The 22,429-nt window shown below is 51.8% G+C and overlaps 1 protein-coding gene across 1 annotated transcript; it reads left to right on the plus strand.

Annotated features, from left to right (window-relative positions):
• Window positions 1–571: 571 nt before the first annotated feature.
• LOC130132824 (nuclear factor 1-like) lies at window positions 572–21,881 on the plus strand. Its single transcript, XM_056301847.1, has 4 exons — window positions 572–629; window positions 11,240–11,768; window positions 15,627–15,688; window positions 21,195–21,881. Exons 1-4 carry the CDS (start codon window positions 603–605, stop codon window positions 21,879–21,881), a joined length of 1,305 nt encoding a protein of 434 aa, XP_056157822.1. The 5' UTR covers window positions 572–602.
• Window positions 21,882–22,429: the final 548 nt, after the last annotated feature.

Below are 22,429 nucleotides of genomic sequence, written 5' to 3' on the forward strand. Positions count from 1 at the left end.
GAGGCAGCCCCGCGTGCAGGGAGCCCCGCCAGCAGCCTGACAGAGTGTACCGTGTTTTATGTACACGCTGCTCACCGGAGGGCGGCTCGCTCGCACAACTTGCACCGTCCGCACTCTGGCCGCTCGCGCGCTCCTGTGACTTTCGAGCCGCCTGCTCGCGCGGGGACCTTTTCTTCGGGGAGCATGTCCGAGCCTAAAGTTGGGCGGCATCGGACGCACGGCGCGCACGGCTCGGCCCAGTAGATGTCCGCGGCGCGGAGACGCCGCGCAACTCGAGGCGGGGTTAAAGTTCAGCTGCCGAAGCCTCGGCCGCGGCTCGCGGAGCTGGAAATGTGAATCAAGAAGCCGGGTCCTGTTTTTTTTTCCTCTCTCTCTCTCTCTCTCTCTCTCTCTCTCTCTCTCCCCCCCTCTCTCCCTCTCTCCCCCCTCTCTCCCTCTCTCCCCCTCTGTCTCTCCATTTCCCCCTCTCTACTCACAACCACGGCTGTTGCGCATACACAGACACACACGGACGCGCGCGCGCACACGCACGCAGGCAGGCAGGCGGCGTGTGGCTCCGGTAGTAAGACACCTTCCTCACGTCAGATAGAGCAACAGATACTATGTACTCCCCGCTATGCCTGACGCAGGTAAGTGGCCTCCTCTCTCTCCTACCGCCGCTAACCTCCTTCCTTGCAGGCGGCTTGTGTGTGTGTGTGTGTGGGGGGGGGGGTCTCCGTGCGGGTCTCCGTGCGGGTCTCCGCGGACCGGACTGTCGCCGCGCAGCGGCACAAAGTTGGAGTTGTGCACGCGGCACATGGCGGATGGCGCCCGTCCTTTAACAAGCCCACATTTGTGCATCTGGTCTGCACGATCCCCGGGACCGGCGAGTAGTCCGGGTCCTCTGGAGCGCCGCTTCCTAATTTCTGCCCCCCCCCCCAAACCAACCCAACTCCGCTAAAAGAGCGTCTTTCTTTCTTGTTTGTTGTTTTCACGGAGAAGTGTGTGCTGGTTGTCCGCCACTTCGCCTTGTGCTTTTCTGACTCGTGTGGGTTTTAAACGGGCTGCAGAAGACCTGCCGGTCCGTGTAGAAGTACCGAGTCCCGGTCTGCAACGGATCTGCTGCTGTGGCGGTCTGCGTGTTCTCCCTTTTCCTCCCGCTAAACTTACGGTCCCCGTGCTCCAGAGTTCCCCTTACGTGCGGAGGTGGTTTTAAATCGGCTTCACGAGCTTCCCTCAACGCCGGATCCCGGACCGAACCGTAAAGTGTGATGTGCATGCGGACGCGCACACGTGCGGATCCGCCGCGTTTATTTAACGGAGTCCGCGAGACGCCTTGAGTGGTGCAGCTCAGGCACGCCGCGGGGTCAGTCCGGACTGCTGAACTTTATTCAATCCCTGCAGAACTTTGTTTGCCGACTCACACAGGAGCGGCTCCCCGTGCCCCTGCAGACCGGCGGTCCTGCGGCCCGGCGGTCCGGCGGTCCTGCGGCCCGGCGGTCCTGCGGCCCGGCGGTCCGGCGGTCCTGCAGCCCGGCGGTCCTGCAGCCCGGCGGTCCTGCAGCCCCGCCGCCCCGCGGCCGCTCCGCTCACACGGACAATAGCTCCTTTCTGAACACGGCCCCGGTGTGTGTGCTGCGGACGGGCGGTGTGTAGGTGTGACCGGGCGGCGTGCGTGTGTCGGGGACGCGCACGGCCCACATTTCACGCCGCTGTGGGAGGTTAGCTGAGGTGACCGACACGCCAGGAGAATATAAAGCAACCTGTGAGGAAGGGCTGCTCCCCTCCGCACACCACACGGGACGCTCCGCGTCGTTCCGTGTGAGTCACGTCGTGTTGTCACCTTAACACCTGAACAGCGGAGGAGCGGAGGAGCGGAGAAGTGGAGGAGCGGAGAAGTGGAGGAGCGGAGGAACAGTCGGCGGCCTGTTTCCTTGGAGGGTTTGCCGCTTGGGGTCAGAGAGCTAAAGTGCAGTGGTTTTATTTACTGCTGTTTTATTCTAATTAGCTTCTTTCAAGCGAAGGTGTGGTACACCAGTGTGATGCACTAGAATAAGGACTTCAGTGTAACCGTGGCGTCGTTAGGGTGGTGTGGGTCTCGGGGTGGTGTGGATCTGGTACTGGTTTGGAGCAGATGGTGTCAGACGGCTGGAGCACGCTCTTCATCTCCGTCTGATGCTGCTGTAGTAGGAATTCATCTGACACACACTCCTCCTCCCTGCTGACCAAGGGGTGCCGAGGACGGTGGATGGAGAGTTTGGATGGAGGGTGTGGGGACGTAGCCAGGGTGGATGGAGGGTGTGAATGGAGGGTATGGAGATGTAGTCAGGGTGAATGGAGGGTGTGGGGATGTAGTCAGGGTGGATGGAGGGTGTGGATGGAGGGTGTGGGGACGTAGTCGGGGTGGATGGACGGTGTGGGGACATAGTCAGGGTGGATGGAGGGTATGGAGACGTAGTCAGGGTGGATGGAGGGTGTGGGGACGTAGTCAGGGTGGAGGCTGCAGGCACACGAGGGCCTTGTTCTTTGCTGACATTTGATATGGACCACCGGAGGTGCGAGTCTGCCTCTGGACATGTGGTCCCACCTCAGAGTCTTCGTCCTGAGCTGCTACGCCAGGCTGCGGTGCAGGAGGCTCACTGGTCTGTGCTGCATGTGAGACCACGTTGGTCTGTGGTCCATGTGAGACCATGCTGGTCTGTGGTCCATGTGAGACCATGCTGGTCTGTGGTCCATGTGAGACCATGCTGGTCTGTGGTCCATGTGAGACCACGCTGGTCTGTGCTGCATGTGAGACCATGCTGGTCTGTGGTCCATGTGAGACCATGCTGGTCTGTGGTCCATGTGAGACCATGCTGGTCTGTGGTCCATGTGAGACCGCACTGGTCTGTGGTCCATGTGAGACCATGCTGGTCTGTGCTGCATGTGAGACCATACTGGTCTGTGCTGCATGTGAGACCATGCTGGTCTGTGGTCCATATGAGACCATGCTGGTCTGTGGTCCATGTGAGACCATGCTGGTCTGTGGTCCATGTGAGACCATGCTGGTCTGTGGTCCATGTGAGACCATGCTGGTCTGTGCTGCATGTGAGACCATGCTGATCTGTGGTCCATATGAGACCATGCTGGTCTGTGGTCCATGTGAGACCATGCTGGTCTGTGGTCCATGTGAGACCATGCTGGTCTGTGCTGCATGTGAGACCATGCTGGTCTGTGCTGCATGTGAGACCATGCTGGTCTGTGGTCCATGTGAGACCATGCTGGTCTGTGGTCCATGTGAGACCACGCTGGCAGTCCTGCACACAGAGTCAGGGTAGACCGGGGTCAGTCAGTGTTCAGCAGAACCGGACTTAAAGGGCAGAGCCCCCGTCGGGTGAGTGGCTGTGGTGTGTAAGGGGACACGCTGGTGACAGCGGTGCGTCCTAGCGAGACTCCCGTCAGTACGTCTCTTCACGACGTGGTTCAGCAAAGGCCGTATTGTGTTTGTGCCCCGGGAGGTCTTGTTAGGATCTCGGAGACTCTACCTGCAGAGGCCCTGTGTGCCGCACGCTGCTGCCGTGGCTGGCCAGATGGAGGATTACCGTTCCTGTCGTTAACGTTAGTGTCATTATTAATTATTACTACCGTCGTTAACATCACTGTCATCAGAGACGAGTCTGGTCCGGTACTTGTGACCAGTTTGTAATACGGAGCCACTGAGGAAAACCTCTGACCTTTCTTTAAACCCACTGAAAGTCCCCATACAGACCTGCTGAGCACCAGAAACCCCCGGTCCCCCTTCCTCTGAGCACACACACACACACACACACACACACACACACACACACACACACACACACACACACACCGACTCACAAACAGACAGAGCAGAAGCAAAGCGGTGAGCAGATGGAGGGGACGGCGGTCTGGGGTTGGGTGTGGAGTGACAGAACATGGGCATCTGGCTCGGGGCAGGAAGTCGTGGTGGGAGTGGGAAGGTGTCAGGACGCAGCAGCAGCAGCAGCAGCGGCGGCGGCGGTGGTGGCGGTGGTGGTGGTGGTGGTGGTGGTGGTGGTGGTGCTGGACGTGGACCTGGCGCCGGCTGTGGAATGTGGTATGTGCCTCGGCACACACGGCGTCTTGGAGTGTGTGTGTGCAGATCCTCTGTGGAATGCGCGGAGAAGCTAACATATCCCACACCGGTGTCATAATAACTGCCCCGGGACACGGAGCGCCGCACCATCTGCACCGCCTCTGTGCACCGCCTCTGTGCACCACCTCTGTGCACCAGCTCTGTGCAGAAACCACACACAGCAGCGGTCCAGCAGCCCGGCACAGGAGCTGCAGCTAGCAAGCCGTGCTGCTGCCTGCTGGAGGAGGTCTGCAGAGGAGGCCTCCTCTCTGGACCTCCTCCAAGCCCAGACAATGCTGTATTCACACCGCTGTGGCGGGACCGCCTGAACCGGCCGGCTGGATCCCACGGCACAGGCCACATGGTGCAGATCCAGTTTCCACACCGGGGAGCAGGCCTGCATAAACACACACACCTCAGATACCTCTCATGTAACTAGCCTGGCGTGTGTGTCTGTGGGCTGTGTGTGTCAGTGAGCTGTGTGTGTCTGTGAGCTGTGTGTGTCTGTGAGTCGTGTGTGAGTGAGCTGTGTGTTAGTGAGGTGTGTGTTAGTGAGGTGTGTGTTAGTGAGCTGTGTGTTAGTGAGGTGTGTGTTAGTGAGTTGTGTGTTAGTGAGCTGTGTGTTAGTGAGTTGTGTGTTAGTGAGGTGTGTGTTAGTGAGCTGTGTGTTAGTGAGCTGTGTGTTAGTGAGTTGTGTGTTAGTGAGTTGTGTGTTAGTGAGTTGTGTGTTAGTGAGCTGTGTGTTAGTGAGTTGTGTGTTAGTGAGGTGTGTTTTAGTGAGTTGTGTGTTAGTGAGGTGTGTGTTAGTGAGTTGTGTGTTAGTGAGGTGTGTGTTAGTGAGCTGTGTGTTAGTGAGCTGTGTGTTAGTGAGTTGTGTGTTAGTGAGTTGTGTGTTAGTGAGTTGTGTGTTAGTGAGGTGTGTGTTAGTGAGCTGTGTGTTAGTGAGGTGTGTGTTAGTGAGTTGTGTGTTAGTGAGGTGTGTGTTAGTGAGGTGTGTGTTAGTGAGGTGTGTGTTAGTGAGGTGTGTGTAAGTGAGTTGTGTGTTAGTGAGGTGTGTGTTAGTGAGGTGTGTGTTAGTGAGTTGTGTGTGTTAGTGAGCTGTGTGTTAGTGAGCTGTGTGTGTTAGTGAGCTGTGTGTGTTAGTGAGCTGTGTGTTAGTGAGTTGTGTGTAAGTGAGCTGTGTGTTAGTGAGTTGTGTGTTAGTGAGCTGTGTGTTAGTGAGCTGTGTGTGTTAGTGAGCTGTGTGTTAGTGAGCTGTGTGTGTTAGTGAGCTGTGTGTTAGTGAGTTGTGTGTAAGTGAGCTGTGTGTTAGTGAGGTGTGTGTTAGTGAGCTGTGTGTTAGTGAGGTGTGTGTAAGTGAGCTGTGTGTTAGTGAGCTGTGTGTTAGTGAGCTGTGTGTTAGTGAGGTTTGTGTTAGTGAGCTGTGTGTTAGTGAGGTGTGTGTTAGTGAGGTGTGTGTTAGTGAGTTGTGTGTTAGTGAGGTGTGTGTTAGTGAGGTGTGTGTTAGTGAGTTGTGTGTTAGTGAGCTGTGTGTTAGTGAGGTTTGTGTTAGTGAGCTGTGTGTTAGTGAGCTGTGTGTTAGTGAGGTTTGTGTTAGTGAGCTGTGTGTTAGTGAGGTGTGTGTTAGTGAGGTGTGTGTTAGTGAGGTGTGTGTTAGTGAGTTGTGTGTTAGTGAGGTGTGTGTTAGTGAGGTGTGTGTTAGTGAGTTGTGTGTTAGTGAGCTGTGTGTTAGTGAGGTTTGTGTTAGTGAGTTGTGTGTTAGTGAGGTGTGTGTTAGTGAGTTGTGTGTTAGTGAGGTGTGTGTTAGTGAGGTGTGTGTTAGTGAGTTGTGTGTTAGTGAGCTGTGTGTTAGTGAGGTGTGTGTTAGTGAGTTGTGTGTTAGTGAGGTGTGTGTTAGTGAGGTGTGTGTTAGTGAGGTGTGTGTTAGTGAGGTGTGTGTTAGTGAGTTGTGTGTTAGTGAGGTGTGTGTTAGTGAGATGTGTGTTAGTGAGGTGTGTGTTAGTGAGTTGTGTGTTAGTGAGGTGTGTGTTAGTGAGTTGTGTGTTAGTGAGGTGTGTGTTAGTGAGTTGTGTGTTAGTGAGTTGTGTGTTAGTGAGCTGTGTGTTAGTGAGGTTTGTGTTAGTGAGTTGTGTGTTAGTGAGGTGTGTGTTAGTGAGTTGTGTGTTAGTGAGGTGTGTGTTAGTGAGGTGTGTGTTAGTGAGGTGTGTGTTAGTGAGTTGTGTGTTAGTGAGGTGTGTGTTAGTGAGGTGTGTGTTAGTGAGGTGTGTGTTAGTGCGCTACGTGGATGTGAAACTACATGCAGGCTGCCTGTACAAATGAGTGTGTCTGCAGCTGCAGAAGCACCGTCCACATGTCCACACACCAGACACACACACCAACCCACTCACACACACACAGACACACACACACACCAACAAACTCACACACACCAGCCCACTCACACACACACAGACACACACACACACCAACAAACTCACACACACCAGCCCACTCACACACACACACCAACCCACTCACACACACACAGACACACCCACCAACAAACCCACTCACACACACACAGACACACACACCAACCCACTCACACACACACAGACACACCCACCAACAAACCCACTCACACACACACAGACACACACACCAACCCACTCACACACACACACACACCAACAAACTCACACACACCAGCCCACTCACACACACACACCAACCCACTCACACACACACCAGCCCACTCACACACACACAGACACACACATCAGCCCACTCACACACACCAGCCCACTCACACACACAAAAGCCCACTCACACACACACACACACACACACACCAACCCACTCACACACACACAACCCACTTATACACACACCAACCCACTCACACACACACACACACACACACACACACACACACACACACACACACACACACACACACACACACACACCAGCCCACTCACACACACACAGACACACACATCAGCCCACTCACACACACCAGCCCACTCACACACACAAAAGCCCACTCACACACACACACACACACACCAACCCACTTATACACACACAACCCACTCACACACACACAACCCACTCACACACACACACACACACACACACACCAACCCACTCACACACACACAACCCGCTCACACACACACCAGCCCGCTCACACACAACCCACTCACACACACACACACACACACACACCAGCCCGCTCACACAGAACCTACTCACACACACACAACCCACTCATACACACACCAACCCACTCACTCACACACAACCCGCTCACACACACACACCAGCCCGCTCACACACAACCCACTCATACACACACCAACCCACTCACACACACCAACCCACTCACACACACACACACACTCACACACACACACACACCAGCCCGCTCATACACACACAACCCACTCACACACACACAACCCACTCATACACACACCAACCCACTCACTCACACACAACCCGCTCACACACACACACCAGCCCGCTCACACACAACCCACTCATACACACACCAACCCACTCACACACACCAACCCACTCACACACACACACACACTCACACACACACACACACACACCAGCCCGCTCATACACACACAACCCACTCATACACACACCAACCCACTCATACATACACCAACCCACTCACACACACCAACTCACTCACACACACACACACACCAGCCCGCTCACACACAACCCACTCACACACACACAACCCACTCATACACACACCAACCCACTCACACACACCAACCCACTCACACACAGCAGCCTGCTCACACGCGCGCGTGCGCGCACACACACACACACACACACACACACACACACTAGTCCGCTCAGAGGCTTCACCGCCTATCAAGACGGGCCTAAAGCCTCTTATGTCTGTGAATAGTTGAGTCTGTGTTTGCGTGGATGGCGGAGGTGGAGGTGGGCCTCCCCCACCCACCCACCCCACCGCCCTTGGCCTCCTTCACAGAGGGGCTTTATCAAAATAAGGACCCTAACCCAGCACGGCCTGTGTTATAGGCATGTTATAACAGTGTTATGTGCGTCATAACAGTGTTATATGTGTGTTATAGGTTTGTTATAGGTGTGTGTGTTATAGGTGTGTTACGTATGTGTTATAGGTGTGTGTGTTATAGGTGTGTTACATGTGTGTTATAGGTGTGTGTGTTATAGGTGTGTTACATGGTTAATTTGCTGCCGCCGATTTCTCTGTTGTTTTACAGTGATGAGTAAGGGTTTGAGTGTGTGTGTGTGTGTGTGTGTGTCTGTGTGTGTGTGTGTGTGTGAGAGCAGGCTGGTGTGTGTGTGTGTGTGTGTGTGTGTGTGAGCAGGCTGGTGTGTGTGTGTGTGTGTGTGTGTGTGTGTGTGTGTGTGTGTTGGTTAGAGCGATGGGATGAACGCCTGGTTTTCTCTGATCTGGGTGGTGTGTCGTTAGAGTCACCAGTGAGCCATCAGAGAAAGGGGTGAAGTGGTTTTCAGGGCTGGCGTGTGTGACCAGCAGTCACGTGACCGTTATTAACACAGTGTTCATTGCGTTGCTATGGTTTCATTACTGACTGAAAAGCGTTTCCGCTATAGTGTTTACATTAAGATTCGTTTTTGTCTTTATATATCTGGTTTTACTGGATTTTGGAAGTATGACTGGGACTTGCATATGTCTTGTTTTCCTCCCGTGTTTGTATTTAACCCACATTGTTTGGGTGGTGTTGAGAAGTCTGTCTCGTGTCTGGTTTAACGTTGACCCGGCTAGGTCGGGCTTAGCTGGAACCTGGCTCACTCAGGTGAACCGGGTTCTCCAGCAGGTGCAGGAGACCTCCGGCTGGATCCACAACATGCTAGTTAACCGTAACCCCACCCTCCCAGTCCCCCCGCCTGCACCAGTAAAAACCACACAATGCACAATCAATAGTCCTGTAATTACAGTTATAAACCTGTAATAACAGGTATACACCTGTAATTACATCAATATTCCTGTGATTGCATTTATTCACCTGTAGTTACATTTATACACCTCATTTACACACCTGTAATTACATCAACATTCCTGTAATTACATGTATACATCTGTGCTTACATTAATATTCCTGTAATTACGATTATACACCCGTAATTACATGTATACACCTGTAATTAATTAATAAACGTGTAATTACATATGTAATCACATTTATAAACATGTAATTACATTTATACACCTCATTTGTATACCTGTAATTACATGTATACATCTGTGATTACATTAATATTCCTGTAATTACATTTATACACTTGTAATTACATTAATGTTCCTGTAATTACATTTATACACTTGTAATTACATTAATATTACTGTAATTACATTTATACACTTGTAATTACATTTATATACCTGTAATTATATTAATATTCCTGTAATAACATTTATACACTTGTAATTACATTAATGTTCCTGTAATTACATTTATACACTTGTAATTACATTAATATTCCTGTAATTACATTTATACACTTGTAATTACATTAATATTACTGTAATTACATTTATACACTTGTAATTACATTTATACACTTGTAATTACATTTATATACCTGTAATTATATTAATATTCCTGTAATTACATTTATATACCTGTAATTACATTTATACACTTGTGTTTATATTAATATTCCTGTAATTACATTTATACATTTGTAATTAAGTTAGTATTCCTGTAATTACAAGTGTACACATGTAATTACATGTGTACACTTGTAATTAATACCTTTCTAATGCTCAGCAGGACTGCTTTTGTCCTTACAGCTGACTTTTTTGCACATCCTCAATGATGTGTGTGTGTGTATGTGCGCTCCCTTGTATGTGTGTGCGTATGCATGTACGCACGTGTGCGTGTGTGTATGTGTGGGTTTGTGTGTGAATGTGTGTGTGCGTGCATGCGCGTGCATGTGTGCGTGTATGTGTGCGCGTTTGTGTGTTAAAGGTTGAAAAAAGACGTGCGGCTTTCTCTCTCGTGTGTTGCTGTTGCTGTGGCCTGGCAGACCCCCACAGACCCCCACAGACCCCCACAGACCCACATTCTTGCCAGAGAGCCAAGATCCGAGTCGGACAGGCTTTAATTCACTGTGTCCCCCCTTCCCCCCCCCCCGCCTGCCGGCCTCGCTGCTCGGCGAGGGAGGCGAGGAAAACTCGAACTCGCAGAAACCCTGAAGCTGCGTTTAAGACCTGCATGTTGTGCAGATGGTCTGTGCTGCTCACAGACACGTGATCACTTCATGTGGCCACAACGTGTACTGACAGACCTTCCTCTTCACCCGATGCCCTCTTGATGATGACGATGATGATGAAACGCTGTGTCCGTCTCCCTGTGCTCTTCCTCCCTGGTTACTGAGCAGCATCAGGAACACGCGTCCCACGCTTGCTGATACAGTTGGTTCTGATTTCCAGTTCCTGGTTTCTCTTTTATTTCTATTTGTTCCTGGTTTCTCTTTTATTTCTATTTGTTCCTGGTTTTCTTGTTTCTATTTGTTTCTGTCTTCCTGTTATATTGTGCCTTGTTAGTTTTTACTTTTTTCTTGTTACAGCGTGAGTGTCTGTAATAGAACCCAGTTTCCCCTCGGGGCTGAATGACGTGTTCTGGTTCTGATTCTGGTTCTGGTTCTGCTTTAACCTGAGTAGTTGTCAGGATGTGCGTCTAATCAGTGCTTGGCAGTAGATCTCAGAAGTAAATTCTTTGGGTCACTTTAAAATGTTTATTCCTGTTGGTGTTTATTGGTGTTGATCACACGGCTGTGTTGAGTGCTTGCCTCTGATTGGTCAGTCAGAGCATTGTGCAGCCCATCGTCATGCTGCGGCCTCGTCACCATTCCTGCTCTGCTCCAACTTAACGCGCCTTTGTAGGCTAATGCTAACAAGCTAACGACACAAAGAAGTCTGGTCAGAATCGGTGTGCATGAGTTTGTGCGATGAGGCCGTGTGATAAGGAAGATAATTCATGACGAGGTGTTGGTCCATCAAAGACTAATGACTGAGCCTCGTCATGCATGAGCCCTTCCTTAAATGCAGTTTTTGTGACAACACTGTCTCCTTGGTTCTCCTCACTGATGCTCTGAATTCTCTACTCTTTCTTCATTCCTCCCCAGGATGAATTCCATCCTTTCATTGAAGCCCTGCTGCCCCACGTCCGGGCTTTCGCCTACACCTGGTTCAACCTGCAGGCCCGCAAGAGGAAGTACTTCAAAAAGCACGAGAAGCGTATGTCCAAGGAGGAGGAGCGTGCCGTTAAGGACGAGCTCCTCAGTGAGAAGCCAGAGGTCAAACAGAAGTGGGCCTCGCGGCTCCTGGCCAAGCTGCGGAAGGACATCCGGCCAGAGTTTCGGGAGGACTTTGTGCTCACTGTCACTGGGAAGAAGCCCCCATGCTGCGTCCTGTCCAACCCCGACCAGAAGGGCAAGATGAGGAGGATCGACTGCCTCCGCCAAGCAGACAAGGTCTGGAGGCTGGACCTGGTCATGGTGATTTTATTCAAAGGTATTCCTCTGGAAAGTACGGACGGCGAGCGGCTGGTTAAGTCTCCACAGTGTTCGAATCCTGGTCTGTGCGTGCAGCCTCATCACATTGGAGTTTCAGTCAAGGAGCTCGATCTCTACCTGGCCTACTTTGTGCATGCAGGTAAGTCCCCATGTATTTTCTGTCTGACAGCAAAGTACTCCATGTGTTGCTGGTGGTGACGATGATGGTGATGATGATGATAATGATGATGATGATGATGATGATGCTGCTGCTGCTGTTGTGATTCATGATTGGGATGAAGGGTCTGATTCACCTCATCAGACTCATCGAATAAGAACTGGCTCAGATGAGTGTCGAGCCGCCAGTCAAGAGAGGCAGTAAAGGGAAAATTGAGGGAAGTTCTCTTCTGTAATTTTTAATGTAGGTGTTAGAAGACGATCATCTGCCCTACACACACACACTCATCCCGCCTTCCTGTTTACCTCCTCTTTTATTTTGGATGGAGACAAACTTATCTGCTGCAGCCAGCTGGGATTTCATCAGTGGTCAGTAAAGCGCTGGTCTGTGGTCTGGGGAAGAGCTCTGGCAGAGGCCTCACGCCGGCTGGCCTCTGCTCAGCAGGAGCAGGCCAGGGTTTTTTGTCAGGGGAGCTGGCACGCAGCAGGACGACTTTCCTCCTCACATCACGTTAAAAAAAAAAAGCCATAATTACCGCGGTTGCGATTGCTCAGCATGTTTCTCAGTTTGCGACAGATTTGATAGTTTGGCAGAAGTGTTGTGCAGCAGAAGTGTGTGCAGCAGAAGTGTTGTGCAGCAGAAGTGTTGTGCAGCAGAAGTGTTGTGCAGCAGAAGTGTGTGCAGCAGAAGTGTGTGCAGCAGAAGTGTTGTGCAGCAGAAGTGTTGTGCAGCAGAAGTGTTGTGCAGCAGAAGTGTTGTGCAGCAGAAGTGTGTGCAGCAGAAGTGTTGTGCAGCAAAAGTGTTGTGCAGCAGAAGTGTGTGCAGCAGAAGTGTGTGAAGCACAAGTGTTGTGCAGCAGAAGTGTGTGAAGCACAAGTGTTGTGCAGCAGAAGTGTGTGCAGCAGAAGTGTGTGCAGCAGAAGTGTTATGCAGCAGAAGTGTGTGAAGCACAAGTGTTGTGCAGCAGAAGTGTGTGAAGCACAAGTGTTGTGCAGCAGAAGTGTGTGCAGCAGAAGTGTGTGCAGCAGAAGTGTTATGCAGCAGAAGTGTGTGAAGCACAAGTGTTGTGCAGCAGAAGTGTGTGAAGCACAAGTGTTGTGCAGCAGAAGTGTGTGAAGCACAAGTGTTGTGCAGCAGAAGTGTTGTGCAGCAGAAGTGTTGTGCAGCAGAAGTGTGTGCAGCAGAAGTGTTGTGCAGCAGAAGTGTGTGCAGCAGAAGTGTTGTGCAGCAGAAGTGTTGTGCAGCAGAAGTGTGTGCAGCAGAAGTGTTGTGCAGCAGAAGTGTGTGCAGCAGAAGTGTTGTGCAGCAGAAGTGTGTGCAGCAGAAGTGTTGTGCAGCAGAAGTGTTATGCAGCAGAAGTGTGTGCAGCAGAAGTGTGTGCAGCAGAAGTGTTATGCAGCAGAAGTGTGTGCAGCAGAAGTGTTATGCAGCAGAAGTGTGTGCAGCAGAAGTGTTGTGCAGCAGAAGTGTGTGCAGCAGAAGTGTGTGCAGCACAAGTGTTGTGCAGCAGAAGTGTGTGCAGCAGAAGTGTTGTGCAGCAGAAGTGTTGTGCAGCAGAAGTGTGTGCAGCAGAAGTGTTGTGCAGCAGAAGTGTTGTGCAGCAGAAGTGTTGTGCAGCTGAGATGCACAGCGGTGGCGTTTGGCACACTGGTTCAACACTTGGCATGTAATTATGAAGTTTCCCAAAGCTGTAAAGTTTTCTGGAAACGAAGGAGCGCTCCCTGATAGCTGGCTAAATTAGCCACAAGGTGCCAAATCCTCTGCTTGACGGTTTCTTTGGTGGCGGATCACTGGTGGATTGTGGCTCAACATGTTTATTCAAAGCCCAGAGACGTGGCACGGACAGTTGACGGGAGGCCCGCGATGTGTGCAATACAGACGTGTGATTGTAAACGTGTTTGAAAGATGAGCTGCTGTCATAGCTTTTCTGCGGAGTGTTTTTAAAGAGTTGTAGAAGCCGTTAATTGGCTGAAGGCAGCGGGGGCTCCTTCCTGTCCTGACAGCAGAAACAAACACTCTCCGACCGGCCCGGCTCCGTCAGGACAGCCACGAGCCCCTCCCACACTGCCAGGCAGCACTGCAGCCTTCCCGGAGGCTTTCATACTCACAGCTCGTCCCGTCCTATCAGCTCCGACTTGTGTGGCTTGCAGTGACAAATGACTGGTAAGTTCTGTTGAAGTGGTCGGGGGGGAGGGTCAAAGTTCACCGGGTCTGCTTCTCATTTCCATCGACACTTCCTGTTGCTTGTTGATGCGGACGGTGGAAACCACAGCGTTAAACTGGAGTACACCCGTTGGCAGTTCCTGTGAGTCTAACACCCACCCGCCCGGTTTAAAGCGAGGTTTGATTTCAGCGCACCCCCAACACCCCCACCCAGACAGCGAGGTTGAGTGTGTTCAGGATGGCAGCCATGACAGTGGCTCTGCAGAACTGACACAGGAGGCCCTTCTCACTATGCTCCTGAAGGAGGTGTCAGCAAGAAGGAAGTAGAGGAAGGAGAAGAACCAACAGTCCTAGTCTCTCTCTCTATGTCTGTCTCTCTGTCTTACGCTCTTTCTTGCTCTCTATCTCTCCATCTCTCTGTCTCTCTGTCTCTGTTTCTCACACGCTTGCTCTCTCTCTCTCTCTCTCTCTCTCTCTCTGTCTGTCTCTCTCTCTCTCTCTCTCTCTCTCTCTCTCTGTCTGTCTGTCTCTCTCTCTCTCTCTCTCTCTATGTCTGTCTCTCTGTCTTACGCTCTTTCTTGCTCTCTATCTCTCCATCTCTCTGTCTCTCTGTCTCTGTTTCTCACACGCTTGCTCTCTCTCTCTCTCTCTCTCTCTCTGTCTGTCTGTCTCTCTCTCTCTCTCTCTCTCTCTCTCTCTCTCTCTCTCTCTGTCTGTCTGTCTCTCTCTCTATGTCTGTCTCTCTGTCTTACGCTCTTTCTCGCTCTCTATCTCTCCATCTCTCTGTCTTTCTGTCTCTGTCTCTCTCTCATGTGCACTCTCTCTTTCTATGTCTCTCGCTCGCTCTGTCGGTCTGTCTCTCTCTCTTTCTTTCTATGTCTGTCTGTTTGTCTGTCTGTCAATTCAGTTCAATATGTGCTTTATTGGCATGACATATGTTTGTGTACATATTGCCAAAGCATGTCTGTCTGTCTGTCTGTCTGTCTGTCTGTCTCTCTCTTTCTATGTCTGTCTGTCTGTCTGTCTCTGTCTCTTTCTATGTCCGTCTCTTTTTCTATGTCTGTCTGTCTCTCTTTCTGTCTGTCTGTCTGTCTGTCTGTCTGTCTCCCTCCCTCTCGCTTTCTATGTCTGTCTGACAGTCTGTCTGTCTCTCTTTCTGTCTCTCTCTTTCTATGTCTCTCTCACTCTCTCTCTCTTTCTATGTCTGTCTGTCTGTCTTTCTATGTCTCTTTCTCTCGCTCTGTCTGTCTGTCTCTGTCTCTCTCTTTCTATGTCTGTCTCTGTTTCTCTGTCTCTGTCTCTCTCTCTCTCTCTCTCTCTGTCTATCTCTGTCTCTGCCTCCCTCTCTCTGGGTTGGGTGCAGCGGGTTAGGTTGTGTCCTGGCTCTGGCTCTGGCTCTGGCTCTGGGTGGAGGTGGAGGTGGTGGGTTTGATTAAAAGCCAGGAGTGGAGAGGCTGACCTCATGCATGGCGGCTGGCTGACGGTGGGGCTTTTGAGGGCAGCTGAAGTTGGTAATTAAATTCATCCTCATAGTGAAGGCCGGGGGCGCTGAGGGGGCAGAGAGGCAGAACTTCTGTTGCCGTTGGTAACCACAAAACCAAACCAAACGCCTGTTTTTCACCCACTTTCTGATTCTTAACTTGATTCATTTATTTTTCTAACCTTTTCTCGTGCCAGGGCTCATGAGAAAACCTGGCATGAGGTCCTCTCAGCTGGCTGTTGTGCTGACAGCCTGCTGGGTGAGTTTCAACAGTCCATGTCTTCAGATGCACAAGTTGTAAAAGTTGTTGAGTGAAGCGTCTCGTATCCAGTATTAGAAATACAGACGGACTTCCACAGCATACGTTCTGTGAGAACACATCTTTTCAGTGGCAGCGGTAAAAAATAGTTTCTTTTGGTTTTGGAGATGAAGGTAGAAGTTAGAGAAGTCATGGAAAGACTTTGGTGAAGAGTGTGCAGTCTACTAGAGGAGGAAGAGTGAGCAGTCTGCTAGAGGAGGAAGAGTGAGCAGTCTGCTAGAGGAGGAAGAGTGAGCAGTCTGCTAGAGGAGGAAGAGTGATCAGTCTGCTAGAGGAGGAAGAGTGCGCTGTCTGCTAGAGGAGGAAGAGTGAGCAGTCTGCTAGAGGAGGAAGAGTGCGCTGTCTGCTAGAGGAGGAAGAGTGAGCAATCTGCTAGAGGAGGAAGAGTGCGCTGTCTGCTAGAGGAGGAAGAGTGAGCAGTCTGCTAGAGGAGGAAGAGTGCGCTGTCTGCTAGAGGAGGAAGAGTGATCAGTCTGCTAGAGGAGGAAGAGTGATCAGTCTGCTAGAGGAGGAAGAGTGAGCAGTCTGCTAGAGGAGGAAGAGTGCGCTGTCTTGTAGAGGAGGAAGAGTGCGCTGTCTGCTAGAGGAGGAAGAGTGAGCAGTCTGCTAGAGGAGGAAGAGTGAGCAGTCTGCTAGAGGAGGAAGAGTGCGCTGTCTGCTAGAGGAGGAAGAGTGAGCTGTCTGCTAGAGGAGAAAGAGTGCGCTGTCTGCTAGAGGAGGAAGAGTGCGCTGTCTGCTAGAGGAGGAAGAGTGTGCTGTCTGCTGGAGGAGGAAGAGTGAGCAGTCTGCTAGAGGAGGAAGAGTGTGCTGTCTGCTAGAGGAGGAAGAGTGTGCTGTCTGCTAGAGGAGGAAGAGTGCGCTGTCTGCTAGAGGAGGAAGAGTGTGCTGTCTGCTGGAGGAGGAAGAGTGCGCTGTCTGCTAGAGGAGAAAGAGTGTGCTGTCTGCTAGAGGAGGAAGAGTGCGCTGTCTGCTAGAGGAGGAAGAGTGTGCTGTCTGCTGGAGGAGGAAGAGTGCGCTGTCTGCTAGAGGAGGAAGAGTGTGCTGTCTGCTGGAGGAGGAAGAGTGCGCTGTCTGCTGGAGGAGGAAGAGTGCGCTGTCTGCTAGAGGAGGAAGAGTGCGCTGTCTGCTAGAGGAGAAAGAGTGTGCTGTCTGCTAGAGGAGGAAGAGTGCGCTGTCTGCTAGAGGAGGAAGAGTGTGCTGTCTGCTGGAGGAGGAAGAGTGCGCTGTCTGCTAGAGGAGGAAGAGTGTGCTGTCTGCTGGAGGAGGAAGAGTGCGCTGTCTGCTGGAGGAGGAAGAGTGCGCTGTCTGCTAGAGGAGGAAGAGTGTGCTGTCTGCTAGAGGAGGAAGAGTGTGCTGTCTGCTGGAGGAGGAAGAGTGCGCTGTCTGCTAGAGGAGGAAGAGTGTGCTGTCTGCTAGAGGAGGAAGAGTGTGCTGTCTGCTAGAGGAGGAAGAGTGCGCTGTCTGCTAGAGGAGGAAGAGTGTGCTGTCTGCTAGAGGAGGAAGAGTGTGCTGTCTGCTAGAGGAGGAAGAGTGCGCTGTCTGCTAGAGGACGAAGAGTGCGCTGTCTGCTAGAGGAGGAAGAGTGCGCTGTCTGCTAGAGGAGGAAGAGTGTGCTGTCTGCTGGAGGAGGAAGAGTGCGCTGTCTGCTAGAGGAGAAAGAGTGCGCTGTCTGCTAGAGGAGGAAGAGTGCGCTGTCTGCTAGAGGAGGAAGAGTGATCAGTCTGCTAGAGGAGGAAGAGTGCGCTGTCTGCTGGAGGAGGGAGAGTGATCAGTCTGCTAGAGGAGGAAGAGTGCGCTGTCTGCTAGAGGAGGAAGAGTGTGCTGTCTCCTAGAGGAGGAAGAGTGATCAGTCTGCTAGAGGAGGAAGAGTGATCAGTCTGCTAGAGGAGGAAGAGTGTGCTGTCTGCTAGAGGAGGAAGAGTGTGCTGTGTGCTAGAGGAGGAAGAGTGTGCTGTCTGCTAGAGGAGGAAGAGTGTGCTGTCTGCTAGAGGAGGAAGAGTGATCAGTCTGCTAGAGGAGGAAGAGTGTGCTGTCTGCTAGAGGAGGAAGAGTGATCAGTCTGCTAGAGGAGGAAGAGTGTGCTGTCTGCTAGAGGAGGAAGAGTGATCAGTCTGCTAGAGGAGGAAGAGTGAGCAGTGTGCTAGAGGAGGAAGAGTGATCAGTCTGCTAGAGGAGGAAGAGTGTGCTGTCTGCTAGAGGAGGAAGAGTGTGCTGTCTGCTAGAGGAGGAAGAGTGTGCTGTCTGCTAGAGGAGGAAGAGTGTGCTGTCTGCTAGAGGAGGAAGAGTGTGCTGTCTGCTAGAGGAGGAAGAGTGATCAGTCTGCTAGAGGAGGAAGAGTGATCAGTCTGCTAGAGGAGGAAGAGTGTGCTGTCTGCTAGAGGAGGAAGAGTGTGCTGTCTGCTAGAGGAGGAAGAGTGTGCTGTCTGCTAGAGGAGGAAGAGTGATCAGTCTGCTAGAGGAGGAAGAGTGTGCTGTCTGCTAGAGGAGGAAGAGTGTGCTGTCTGCTAGAGGAGGAAGAGTGTGCTGTCTGCTAGAGGAGGAAGAGTGATCAGTCTGCTAGAGGAGGAAGAGTGTGCTGTCTGCTAGAGGAGGAAGGCTGGCTGACATGATGCGTCTGTCCAACCGGTGTCCCTCTGGTTTTCTGCATTACTCGGTTTTCTAAGTGATGACCTGCTTCCACTCTATCACATGCCTGGCATGGCGTGTCATCTTTAGGAACAAGCCGGGGTCAAAGGTCAAACATCTGCCTCTCCCTCCCTTTGACTGTGCCTGATTAACGAGGGGGTCGCTCTCCCAGGAACACGCAGCACGTGGAAGAGGTCAGGAGTCAAGATGTTGAGGGCACGACCCCATCATCCAGGCATTTGACCTGCGGGATAAACATCTCCCCTCTCATTAGCAGCGGCGGGCCGAGGGTGGGGATTCTGCCGCTCTGAGAGGCTCCCCGCCCTCTTGTTAAAACACCGCCGCCACAGACGCACGCTCGCCACTTGTCAGCGGTCTGCTAGCGAGCGAGCGAGCGAGCAGCCAGTCAGAAGAATAAGGTCATTTGGGAGAACCTCGGATGAATATGGCCCCTCTCGTCCATTATTTGGAAACGTTACTGTTTGAAAAAGTAGTTAACATTTACTGGAGATGAGATAATATTTATAAGTTGGCAGTAAAGGCAATTAGAATAATTACGGTGAAGGAATCATAAAACTCAACACAATTAATTTTGCATGACAGTTAGTGGCTCCGCCGGGCCAGATTGGATAGAATAGAATAGAATAGAATAAAATAGGATAGGATAGGACAGGATAGAATAGGATAGGATAGGATAGGATAGAATAGGATAGGATAGGATAGGATAGGATAGGATAGGATAGGATAGGGTAGGATAGGATAAAATAGAATAGAATAGGACGGGATAGGATAGGATAGGATAGGATAGGATAGGATAGGATAGGATAGGATAGGATAGGATAGGATAGGATAGGATAGGATAGGATAAAATAGAATAGAATAGGATGGGATAGGATAGGATAGGATAGGATAGGATAGGATAGGATAGGATAGGATAGGATAGGATAGGATAGGATAAAATAGAATAGAATAGGATGGGATAGGATAGGATAGGATAGGATAGGATAGGATAGGATAGGATAGGATAGAATACGTCATTGTCATTGTACATGCGTACAGATGAGGTGTGTTGTCTGCATGTAACCATGCTGTTGTACAGCAGCAGGGGGCAGCTGCAGCACCGGGGACCAACTCCAGTTCTTCTTTCCGTTGCCTTGCTCAGGGGCACAGGCAGCAGTATTAACCCTAACATGCACGTCTTTTTGATGGTGGGAGGAAACCCACGCAGACACGGGGAGAACATGCAAACCCCACACAGCAAGGACCTGGATGGCCTGGGGTTGGAACCCAGGACCTTCTTGTTGTGAGGAACATTCAGTACATTTACATGATGTTGGAAAAGTGGATTTATTGTGTTATTGCCACTAAAACTGGACTTTTAAAACACATGTAAAGGTGTTAGTCCCACTGAAATCCTGCTAAACCCAGTTTCTTGGAGTCGGACTAACACACCCGGGGATCAGTTTGCTCTGGCATGTATACCCTTCATCAGTCAGCCCCGAACTGGCCTAGGCGTTCTGCCCATGATCCATAGTTCCCGCGGTCCAATAGCAACCAGCTGAAAGAGGGCATATCGCCACCTACTGTACCGGGGTCAGACATACTTCCGTCAATAAATGGATTGTCCCCCGGTTCTTGTATACTGGGACAAGGACAGTAGTCCAGTCACATGGCCTGCAGGAGCTGTAACCCTAGCTCCACTCCACTGCATGTAGACCACCGGGCCACCGTGCTGCCCGTGTGACGTAAGTCAGCAGAAAGCTGTGAGCACATCTTCCCCTGATTTCCGGTAGGCTGCAGGCTGCAGGCTGCTGGCAGCACGGGTGGTGTCAACAGTCTCTTCCTTACTGAAGAGTCACAACAAAGCCGTTTGATCGACAAACCATGAAGATGGACAGTTTAGGACACCAATGACGGAAGTGACTGAGAGAGGAGACAGACAGACAGGTAGGAGGGCGGTGTGTTGAAGTTGTTTGGGATGTGAGACAGACAGACGGGTAGGAGGACGGTGTGTTGAAGTTGTTTGGGATGTGAGACAGACAGACAGGTAGGAGGGCGGTGTGTTGAAGTTGTTTGGGATGTGAGACAGACAGACAGGTAGGAGGGCGGTGTGTTGACGTTGTTTGGGATGTGAGACAGACAGACAGGTAGGAGGACGGTGTGTTGAAGTTGTTTGGTATGTGAGACAGACAGACAGGTAGGAGGGCGGTGTGTTGAAGTTGTTTGGGATGTGAGACAGACAGACAGGTAGGAGGGCGGTGTGTTGAAGTTGTTTGGGATGTGAGACAGACAGACAGGTAGGAGGGCGGTGTGTTGAAGTTGTTTGGGATGTGAGACAGACAGACAGGTAGGAGGACGGTGTGTTGAAGTTGTTTGGGATGTGAGACAGACAGACGGGTAGGAGGACGGTGTGTTGAAGTTGTTTGGGATGTGAGACAGACAGACAGGTAGGAGGGCGGTGTGTTGAAGTTGTTTGGGATGTGAGACAGACAGACAGGTAGGAGGACGGTGTGTTGAAGTTGTTTGGGATGTGAGACAGACAGACGGGTAGGAGGACGGTGTGTTGAAGTTGTTTGGGATGTGAGACAGACAGACGGGTAGGAGGACGGTGTGTTGAAGTTGTTTGGGATGTGAGACAGACAGCTGGGTCTGTCAACAGCAGCATCACTGCTTCCTGTATGTCGGTGGAGACTTCCTGTGTTCTTGAGCCATTTAAGCTGTAGTCCTCACTGCAGCATCGTGTTAAAGGAAACTACTGAATCTGTGTCACCCACTAAGTTCTTGATTTAAGGAAAAATAAACCCGCTCTCGGGTCCTCCAGTCAGCGCCTCCAGTCAGCTCCTCCAGTCAGGGCCTCCAGTCAGGGCCTCCAGTCAGGGCCTCCAGTCAGCTCCTCCAGTCAGGGCCTCCAGTCAGCTCCTCCAGTCAGGTCCTCCAGTCAGGGCCTCCAGTCAGCGCCTCCAGTCAGCTCCTCCAGTCAGGGCCTCCAGTCAGGGCCTCCAGTCAGGGCCTCCAGTCAGCTCCTCCAGTCAGGTCCTCCAGTCAGGGCCTCCAGTCAGCGCCTCCAGTCAGCTCCTCCAGTCAGGGCCTCCAGTCAGGGCCTCCAGTCAGCTCCTCCAGTCAGGGCCTCCAGTCAGGGCCTCCAGTCAGCTCCTCCAGTCAGCTCCTCCAGTCAGGGCCTCCAGTCAGCTCCTCCAGTCAGCTCCTCCAGTCAGGGCCTCCAGTCAGGTCCTCCATTCAGCTCCTCCAGTCAGGTCCTCCAGTCAGCTCCTCCAGTCAGCTCCTCCAGTCAGGGCCTCCAGTCAGCTCCTCCAGTCAGCTCCTCCAGTCAGGTCCTCCAGTCAGGGCCTCCAGTCAGGTCCTCCATTCAGCTCCTCCAGTCAGGGCCTCCAGTCACATGCACAGAATGCGAGGAGCCGCTCGCAGTACAATTGGAGGATATCTCTGCGTGGGGCAGATAAGGGGCAGTGGTGAGAGAGGGGACAGGTTCCAGGGTGTCTGCCGGTAGATATTTATATGCCTCTTACCTTATACGACCCTGCTGCCCACACCAACAAACAGTGTGCGTGTGTCGAATGTCTGGAAAGACGTGTGACCCAGTTCCCCCTGAGCTCTTAAAGAGATTTGCTCTCCAGACCAGTTACCTCTGATGAGAGCTGCTCACCCCCCTCCTCACCCCCTCACCCCCTCACCCTCACCCTCACCCTCACCCCCCCAGACCAGTTACCTCTGATGAGAGCTGCTCACCCCCCTCACCCTCACCCTCACCCTCACCCTCACCCCCCCAGACCAGTTACCTCTGATGAGAGCTGCTCACCCCCCTCCTCACCCCCTCACCCTCACCCTCATCCCCCCAGACCAGTTACCTCTGATGAGAGCTGCTCACCCCCCTCCTCACCCCCTCACCCTCACCCCCCCAGACCAGTTACCTCTGATGAGAGCTGCTCACCCCCCTCACCCCCTCACCCTCACCCCCCCAGACCAGTTACCTCTGATGAGAGCTGCTCACCCCCCTCACCCCCTCACCCTCACCCCCCCAGACCAGTTACCTCTGAT

Source organism: Lampris incognitus, unplaced genomic scaffold (genome assembly GCF_029633865.1).
Source record: "Lampris incognitus isolate fLamInc1 unplaced genomic scaffold, fLamInc1.hap2 scaffold_177, whole genome shotgun sequence".
NCBI classification, from domain to species: Eukaryota; Metazoa; Chordata; class Actinopteri; order Lampriformes; family Lampridae; genus Lampris; species Lampris incognitus.